General features: G+C 37.0%; 1 protein-coding gene across 1 annotated transcript; it reads right to left on the bottom strand.

Annotated features, from left to right (window-relative positions):
- Nucleotides 1-8246: 8246 nt before the first annotated feature.
- LOC132225068 (activated RNA polymerase II transcriptional coactivator p15) lies at nucleotides 8247-9536 on the bottom strand. Its single transcript, XM_059680283.1, has one exon. It carries the CDS (start codon nucleotides 9513-9515, stop codon nucleotides 9132-9134), a length of 384 nt encoding a protein of 127 aa, XP_059536266.1. The 5' UTR covers nucleotides 9516-9536; the 3' UTR covers nucleotides 8247-9131.
- Between the last annotated feature and the right edge of the window lie 720 nt (nucleotides 9537-10256).

The raw sequence follows: 10256 nt of genomic DNA, 5'->3' as shown, positions 1-10256 counted from the left end.
TATATAAAAAAAGGAAGAAAGCTTTCAAATCAATAACCTAACCTTCCATCTTAGGAAATTAGAAAAAGAGCAAACTAAACCCAAAGCAAGCAGAAGAAAGAAAATAATAAAAAATAGAGTGGAAATAAATAGACTAGAAAAGTAACAGTATATTAATGAAACAAAAAATTGGCTCTATAGAAAGATCAACAAAATTGACAAACCTTTAACCTCACTAAGAAGAAAATAAAGCTAGATTCCAATTACTAAAATCAAAGGGATCTAAGATGGCAGAGTTGGAGTCTTCTGAGGGTCTCTCCTTGGTTGCAGGCAGCAGCATTCTTGCCATTTCCTCACCTGGCCTCTTCTCTGTGAGTGTACTTGCTTGATCTGTTTTCTTATGAGGACATCAATCATATTGAGTGAGGGCCACACCCTTATTACCTAATTTAACCTTAGTTGCCTCTTTAAAGACCCTGTCTCCTAAGACATTCATATTTAGGATTAGAACTTCAGCATATGAGGGACAAAATTCAGTCCACAACAAACTGCATGCAAACAAATTAGATGACACACATGAAAAAGTGGACAAATTTCTGGAAAACTCAAACTTGTAAAACTAAGAATAAATAGAAAATCTGGATAGACCTATAACAAATGTTATGAACTGCATGGCTGTGTCTCCACCCTCCCCCACCTGGAAATTCATATGTTGAAGCTATAACCCCAAATGGGATGATATTAAAAGATCGGAGTTTTGGAAGGTAATTACATTTAGATGAGGTCATAAGAATATAGCCCCATTATGGGATTAGTGTCCTTAAAAGAAGGCAAAGAGACTAAAGCTTGCTCTCTATTGCCATGTGAGGATAACAATAAGAAGATGGCCATCTGCAAGCTAGGAAGATGGCCCTCACCAGATACTGAATCTGCCAGCACATTGATCTTGGACTTTTCAGCTCCCAGAATTGTTTACTTTTTTAAACCATCCAGTCTATGGTATTTGTGTTATAGCAGCCTGCACTGACAACAAATAAATAAATTGAATTCATAATTTTAAAACATTCCACAAAATAAACCCCAGTCCTAGTTTCACTGGTGAATTCTACGAAATATTTAAAGAAAAATTAATACTAACCCTTCAAAAACCATTGCAGAAAATAAAAGAAAAGTGAATACTTTCCAACTCATCCTATGAGGCCAGTATTACATGGATTCCAAAATGTGGCAAAGATATCAAGAAAAGTACAGACCAACGTTCTTTGAGTACAGATAAAGATATCAAAAATACTAGTAAACCTGAGGGCATGAGTGGGGATTAGGGGGGAGACAATGGGGTTATAAGGACACATATGTAATACCTTAATCAATAAAGAAAAATAATACTACCAAACCAAATCCAGTAACATATAAAAACATACAGGCAATACACCATGATCAAGTGAGATTTATCCCAGGAAAGCTGTTTGGTTTAAAATCTAAAATCAATTGGTGTAATGCACCATATCCACACTAATAAAAAATAAAGATGCTAATTGACTGTACCTTCGCTATGCCCCAAGCCACACCCACCAGCCAATCAGAGCAACCAACCTAACCAAGATAGCAGCTGGCAGCCACGGAACTAGAGCAAGAAGGAGGCTTGGTTGCCCAGGCGATGGAGGAAGCCAAGCTTCCCACCTGCACTCAGCTGGCTGTGGCCTCTGCTCATGCCAACAAAGTTTCAATTATAGAAGACAAATAAATCCCAGATACCTTCTTCCAGCCAGCCTCCACTGGGAGCTTGGGTGGCTGGAGGCTGTGGCCACCCTACAAACAGCCATCAGCCCCTCACCCAGGCTGGCCAGGCACTCCTATATAATAAAAGGGTAATATGCAAATTGAGCCTAACAGCAGAAAGACTGGGAATGACTGGCTACTATGACACACATTGACCACCAGGGGGCAGATGCTCAATGCAGGAGCTGCCCCCTGGTGGTCAGTGCGCTCCCACAGGGGGAGCTCTGCTCAGCCACAAGCCAGGCTCATGGCTGCCAGTACAGCAGTGGTGGTGGGAGCCTCTCCTGCCTCCTCAGCAGCACTAAGGATGTCCAACTGCAGCTTAGGCCTGCTCCTCGCTGGCAAGTGGACATCCCCCAAGGGCTCCCGGGCTGCCAGAGGGATGTCTGACTGCCAGCTTAGGCCCCATCCCCTGGGGAGCAGGCCTAAGCCAGCAAGTGGTCATCCCCCGAGGGGTCCCAGACTGCGAGAGGGCACAGGCTGGGCTGAGGGACCCCCCCAAGTGCACAAGTTTTTGTGCACCAGGCCTCTAGTTAATAGAATAAAACAAAACTACATAGAGGGTAAGAGATCAGCCAAAGGACTTGTATGCATGCATATAAGTATAACCAATGAACACAGACAGTAGGGGGATGAGGGCATGTGCTGGTGGACGGGAGCACCCAGGGAGAGGTCAATGGGGGAAAAGGAGATATATGTAACTTTCCTTTTTAAAATTTTATTTTATTATTTCAAGTATTACAAATAGTAGTACATATGTTTCCTTTTTTCTCCATTGGCCTTCCCCCAGCCTCCCCTACCCATATGTAACTTTCAACAATAAAAAATTTAAATTGGAAAAAACTACATGATCTTGTTACTACAATTAGAAAAATAGTCTATCAAAATTCAACTAATCTTGATAAAAACATGTTGCAAACAAGGAAAAGAAGGGAACTTACTCAACCTGATAAAGGGCATCTATAAAAAACAGTTATCATACTCAATAGAGAAATACTTAATACTTGTTCTTTATGTTCAAGAACAAGATAGGATTTCTGCTCTCTCTACTTCTATTGAACATTGTCCTGGAGATCCTAACATGGGTAGTTAAGAGAAATCTACAATAATAAAAGGCAAAGATGCTAATTGACCATACCTTTGCTACGCCCATCAGCCAATCAGAAGAGTATGCAAATTAAGCCAACAAAGATGGCCGTTAAATTTGCATACTGCAGGCGGGGCCGGCAGCGCCTGATGCTGCCTGCAGGATCCAGGCCTGGGATCCGTGACCTGGCGTGGGAGCAAAGCGGCAGATAAGGGAGAAAGCCGAAGGCGAAGCGGCAAAGGGAGGGAGCGAGGCAGTGGAGAAGGGAACGAAGCCCGCTTCGGTGGGCTTTGCTCCCTTCCCTGCTTTGCTCCTGTCTCAGGAAGCCCTATTCTTGCAGGAATTGGCCCGAGGAAGCCCTATTCTTGCAGGAATCTTCCTGCAATGGCCTCTAGTAAATAAATAAAAGGCATCCAGAGTGGAAATGAAGAAGTAAAATTATCTCTATTTGCACATTACATTATTTTCCATATTAAAAATCTTAAAATAATACATGTAAAAGCTATTAAAACAAATGAATAAGTGCAACAAGTTTGCATGACACATGATCCAACATGCAAACATTAGTTATATTCTTACACACTATCGGTGACAAATATAAAAACACAATCAAGAAAGTATTTCCATTTACAATAACATTAAAAAGAATAAAATGTTTAGGAATATGTTTAATAACAGACATAAAGGGCTTGTACACTGGAAATCACAAAAAAATTGAATGAAATTAAAGATAATCTAAATAAATGGAAATAAATCCCATGTTCATGGTTTGGAAGACATAATATTAAAATGGCAATATGGCCTAATTGATATACAGATTTGTCTAGCAAAATCCCAACTGGCTTTTTTCCCCCCAGAAACATCATAAACTTACATGAGAATACAAGGGACTCAGACTAGCCAAAACAATTCTGAAAAAAATAAAATTGGAAAACTCACACGCCCCAATTTCAAGGCTTACTAAAAACTACTATAAGATTTGATACTGACAAAGATAGACATAAAACAGTGGAATATAATTTAAAGTTCAGAAATCAGACATACATCTATGATCAATTAATTTTTGACAATGATGCCAAAACAACAATGGGGAAAAAATAGTTCTTACAATAAATCGTGGTGTGACAACTGGATATCCACATGTAAAAGAATGAACTTAAACCACTATATCAAACCACATACAAAAATTAACTCAAAATGGATCAAAGACTTAAAGCTAAAAGGTAAAACTATAAAACGCTGATGACAATGTAAGTACAAATATTTATCACATTAGATTAGGCAATAATTTCTTAGATAAGACACCTAAACAGCAAGCAACCCCAAAAAATAGAAAAATTGGACTTTATCAAAATTAACCACTTTGGTGCTTCAAAGGACATTATCAGGAAAGTGAAAAGATAGCTCACAGAATGGGAGAAAATAGTTACAAATCATATATCTGGTAAGGACCTAACATCCAGAATATATATAGAGAGAACTTTTACATCTCAGCAATAAAAGATGAACAACCCAATTTAAAAAATGGACAAGGGATGTGAAGAAATATTCCTCCAAAGAATATAAGCAAATGGCTAATAAGCAATGAAAAGTTGATCAACATCATTAGTCACTAGGAAACTGCATATCAAAACCACAATGGGATACTTTCCATCCACTACGATAACTATAATAAAAAACATAATAAATATTGATATGTTATTTGTGAGGAGGTGGAGTAATTAGAACCCTCATACATTGCTGATCAGAATGTAAAATTGTGCAGCTGCTTTGAAACAATAGTTTGACATTTCCTCAAAAAGTTAGAGAGTTATCATATTCTGCCAATTAAACTCCAAGGTATATACCCACGAGAATGGAAAACGTATGTCTACCCAAAAAGTTTTACACAAAAGTTTACAGCAGTAATCATTCATAATAAGCAAAAAGTAAAAATGACCCAAATGCCTATCAACTGGTTAATAAAGAAAGAAAATGTTATATACTCATACAATGGAATATTATTGAATCATTAAAGGGGATGAAGTACTAATACATAACTACAGCATGAATGAACTGAAAAATATTATGGCAAATGGAAAAAGCCAGTCAAAAAAGGCCACATATTGTATGATTTAATTTATATAAAATGTCCAGAATAGGCAAATCTACAGAGACAGAAAGTAGATTAGTGATTACTTAGGGTTTGGGTGGAAAGGGTGGGGGAGTGCTAATGGTGCTTTTGTCGGAAGTCATGAAAATGTTCTATAATTAGATTATGGTAATTGCTGCACAACTGTACATACTAGTATACTAAAACTCATTGAATTGTACAATTAAAACAGTGAACATTATGGTATGTAAAGTATATCTGAAAAAAATGTCTTAAGAAATTTATAGTGCCTTGAATAAGAGCAAACTACTAAAATCAGATTTTTTTAAAAAAATTATTTAATTTAATAGGTTTAAATAACATTTCTAGCATCTTTTTAATATTTTTGCCTCCCACTCACAGTTGAAAAATTCAAAACAAAATAAAATGAATGTGACAACTTGGAAAAATCTCCTTTCCTGCTTATAATTTACCATTAATACCCTAATCACACATCTTCTACCAGGTCTGAATCAACCACCAGTAATAATATGAAATAAATATGAGTGGTATCCAGAGATAGGTATGTGGAAAATAGTAATGACCCCTTGGATATTGCAAATATTTTGCTGAAGGATACTTATCCATGCATGTTGAAATTCAGGCGAAAATGACTTGAGGAATAGGATATTAGCCCAAGGATATTGTCATTTAATTGTTTGATGCAGGCCTAGTCTCGTGAGTGGAGCCCTTTCCATCTCTACCTTCTTGGTGAATACAACAACGTCATCACGTATAAATAACACAAAGGCCTTCTCATAGGCACATTAGCAATCTCACATTGCCATATTACATAATTAAGGAGCCCCCCCCCCCGCAATATTTCCAAAAGGAGGGGTACAGGAGCTACCCATCTAAGAAGGCCTTGGTGTTGTTTGTAGATGATGACTATGCCTACTACATGAGATGTCTGAGATTTTACTGCCTATGTTTTTTCTAATATTTTTATTGTTTCATGCCTTACATTTAAGTCTTTTATTGATTTTGAGTTTATTCTTGAGTTTATTTTGGGTATGGTACAAGTTGGTGACTTAGTTTCATCTTTTTGCATGTGTTTGTCCAGTTTTCCCAGCACCATTTGTTGAAAAGGCTTCTCTGTGCCTCCTGAACTCATGTGACTTTTTCCTTTCCCTTTCTCCCTTTCTGACTCCTCTGGCACACCTGCTATTCTAACATTGTTACATTTCACATTGTCCCACAGCTCCTTTAAGCTGTCCTCCTGTTTTTTTATTGTTTTTTTTTTCTTTTTGGTGCTCTGATTGAGTGATTTTTTTTTCACGTTTCTTATTTTTTTATTTCAACACTTAAAATATTCACAGATGTAGTATATTCATTGGCATCTCCATGGAAGATGCACCAAACAAAGCATACAGGTATTCCACAGTTACAGAAGTACATGTGTGTGACTATGTAAAGATTTTACTCCTAGAATTTATCTGGAAAACCACCACTAAAAAACAAAGAAAAAAACACACACAAAAAAACTTTTGAGTGTTTCACTGGATTTCCATAAAAAGTGAAAGACTATCAAGAGAAATACCTAAATATTAGCCAGCACTTTTGTACTATTTCAGACTTTCATATACTCTTTCACCATACCCATGTCATCAAGAACACTTAATTCTCAATTATCTTTCTTTTCCCCTCAATAGCCAAGGCCAAGATGTATATATTTATTTTCATAATCTTTTCTCCAAAAATATTACGCAGAATAGGTTGATCATCACTGGATCTTGACTAGCTAATGAGGTAGGAACAGTCTTCAAAAGAAGTTCTTAAGCATTTATGAAGCAAAACAAAAGAGAATAATCAAATTATATGCAGTTTTTCTTTTTTAGTGGTAGTTCTTTTCATAAAATGCCAAGAGCATTGGAAACTGGTCACATGCTACTTGTATGTAAAAGACAGAGAGTAAAACCCCATGAGAAAGCCCTCTGCTGAGCACATGCCAGGCCGGTGGTGGTTAAGTCCATGTTGGCATCACAAGGCAAGAAACGGCTGCCCCAAATGCCACGCTTTCCTTCTGAGTGATCTTACCAAAAAGATAAAGTTTAAACAGAAACAAAAGTACCCTTTCTTTCAGTAGGAGTTAATTTGGCTCTTATTTTAACCCAGCTCTCATCCTTCCCTACACACACACCCCCAAAAAAGATTAATAATTTCTATATAGTGCATATCCAGTAGCATTATTTAAATGAATTTAGCAGTCGACTTACCAAATTCTGCCAGAAAAGCACTCCTTATATGAAGGTTTAACATCGTACACTAAACAGCTGGAAAATGCCTGGGTAATAACAGATTTCAGCACCATCTCTCTATTAGCAGGTTGTTTCAAAATGCACACACTCCTTAAATTCCTGTAAACCTAGGAAAGTCAACAGTTATCCCCTCTCCATCTACACCAAAATCAAAGTTCTGTGTTCTAACTACCCTTTCTGTATATATAAGGAATATTTTTCAAATCTACCCAATCAAGTTAACAGGACATGTTTCCAAAACAGGGGAAAATTATCAATCAAGTATGCATTGTCTAAAAGACATTATTTGAACACTTTGGTGCCTATTATTTGATGAAGGCTAAAATACCAGAGAGTTTCTTTATTTCCCCAATTACATACTGATTAGGGTTACTGCTAAAAAAAAATCTAAAAATGTAAAAAAATACTTAGAATAGCTGCCAGATAAATTGATAACTGTATGTGGTTTGGAAGATGGTTTTGAAATCAAGTCCTTGACAATTCTATAAAATGTTCTAGACACAGCAATCGAACTTGGTATGACAGTGCAACTCTGATATGGCAATAACCAATTACTATTTTACTTTAGCTATCAAAAATAATTTGTCAACAAGCATTTTTTACATCTTTAAACCTTTCTTTTGAGTATTCTATCTAGAATCGTGTCCTATCTACATGATCAAAATATCATTAGTTTGTAGAGAATTCTCCCGCCGTCACGGCCTTCTTTAACTTCGGTTACAGCTCCCTTACCTCTTTTTCCTAAGGCACACCAGGCCCTGCTTATTGCTGCCACGGCCCTGAAACCTGTATCTCAATCTATGTCTCTGTCATCGGTTCAGTGAAATCCTACAGAGCACCTGCTAGGTTAACTGAAAGAACAAAGCCTATTTCTGAAGCAAAGGCCAACAACCACGAGTCTATGCTCTTTCTCTAAAAACCAACCACACTGCCTACCCTAACAATAAAGCTCACGATATCCCTGGCTGCATATACTCCATATTCAATGTTTCAAAATAAAATGTTAGGCCAGTAAACTTTCACAACTTTTATTAAATCCTAGTCTAATTTAACAATATCTGATTCTATAGACATCATCCTACGGTGAACATGTTTAATAAGAGAAAGCAAATCAGACATCTAAGTCATTATTTTCTGCAGACTAAGCAATAAGATAACTACTACACAGAACACTACAGGTCATGACATACACTTACTTGCTCAGAGTTTTCACACAAGCCATATTGTTTATCAAACTATGTCTCCTAATATTTAATACAGTAGAATTAGTGATTGTAGTTCTCATATAATATTTTAGTTACAAATACCTTATTGAGATAACTAACATTTAGACAGTTTCACTGACTTTCCAGATTAGCAGAATATATTCAAGAAAAAGCAAAAAGTGAAATGAACACGGAACATGACAAATTATAGAAGGAAAATGAAGTAAAGATAAAAAGGGAAGTGAAGTATCAGTGAGGTTGAAAATCAGTCTAGACATTTGTTTAGAAGAATCAACTATGGATTTCACAAATCAAGTTTATAAATTCAATACAATATAAATCCTTTTGAATGTAAAAGCCGCATTGAAATTAAAAGGTCTATAAACTGTTAACTTTTGGCCTTAAATAGTACCAATTCTTCTGATCAAAGAAGGCCACAACAGTTAAGATTGTATTACTTGATTTTATTTTACACTAGGTGGTGGGCACAAAGCAACCCCCTTAATAAAGTTGACAATTAGCTTCACTCAGAACATTTTTAAAAATGCACATTAAAAAAAGAAAAGTATTCTTACAAATTGTTCTGCAATCCAAATATACAATAGCCTGGAAAACAACATTTAAAAAACAAAGCCAATGTAAAAAGACAGGTTAAAACAACTAGGACAGTACAGGTTTATATGGCTCAGATTTTACAGTTTTCTCACTGCATCGTCAATGTCAGAAATCTGTTCCTTCAGCTGGCTCCATTGCTCAGGGTTTAAGGAAATACCTTTTCTTCCTGGTTTCATTTCACCTTCTTGATCCATCCAATATTCTCTAATATCAATTAGGACTTTTCCTTTAAAGTCCCGTACGCTGACGTACCTCATTTTCCCAATCTGGAACATGTTGTCATCCCTGCTGCTGCTGCTCTGTTTAGAAGACGACAGGGCTCTTGAAGTCTCACCAGTCTTTTGCTTCTTTACAGGCTTTTCTGAAGCAACTTGCTTTTTCCTTTTTAACTTTTTGTCAACTTCACTGTCAGAATCGCTGCCAGAAGAGCTTGAAGAAACAAGTTCCTTTGATTTAGGCATTGCTGCGCTGCTGCCGCCGACCTGCCCTGCTCGCTTGCTCCTCGCCCCTGGTTGAGTGATTTTTTTCAATCTTGTCTTCTAATTCACTGATTCAATCCTCAGCTTCCCCTAATCTGCTGTGTATTCCTTCCAATGTGTTCTTTATTTTTGTTATGTCATTATTTCCGACTGCTCTTTTTTCATAGTTACTGTATCTTTTCTCATGCTGTTGAGCATCTTTACCATCATTACTCTGAACACTATTTCAGATAAATTTCTTATCTCTGCTTCATTTATCTCTTCTGGAGAATTCTCTTGTTCTTTCACTTGGGGGTTATTTCTTTGCCTCCTCATTTTGGCTGTCTGTTTGGGTTTGTGACTATGTATTAGGTAGATCCTCTATGCCTCTCAATCTCTAGTTCAGGACAGTGTCAAATACTATTTCTGACTAAGTAGATCAGGAAAAGACTCAAAGTCTCCAGAGCAGTGGTTCTCAACCTTGACTGCACATTAGAGTCACCTGAAAATCTTTTAAAAATCCTGATTTCTGGGCCTCATCCTCCGTAAATTCTGTTTCTTTGTTACTAATGTTGTGGCCCCACCCCATAACAAAGAAACAGAATTTGCGGAGGATGAGGCCCAGAAATCAGGATTTCAAAGAGATTCCCAGGTGATTCTAATGTGCAGCCAAGGTTGAGAACCACTGGCCTACAGACTGATAGGATTCCGACTTGAATTGTCCCCAGGCAATCATCTTCAAGT

Source organism: Myotis daubentonii, chromosome X (assembly GCF_963259705.1).
Source record: "Myotis daubentonii chromosome X, mMyoDau2.1, whole genome shotgun sequence".
Taxonomy (NCBI): domain Eukaryota; kingdom Metazoa; phylum Chordata; class Mammalia; order Chiroptera; family Vespertilionidae; genus Myotis; species Myotis daubentonii.
Note: the sequence above shows the minus strand (reverse complement) of the source record. Positions and strands in the feature narration are given on the sequence as shown.

Excerpts from the sequence above, each read along its gene's own strand:
- LOC132225068 (XM_059680283.1), bottom strand. The coding sequence starts at position 9,515 with ATGCCTAAATCAAAGGAACTTGTTTCTTCAAGCTCTTCTGGCAGCGAT.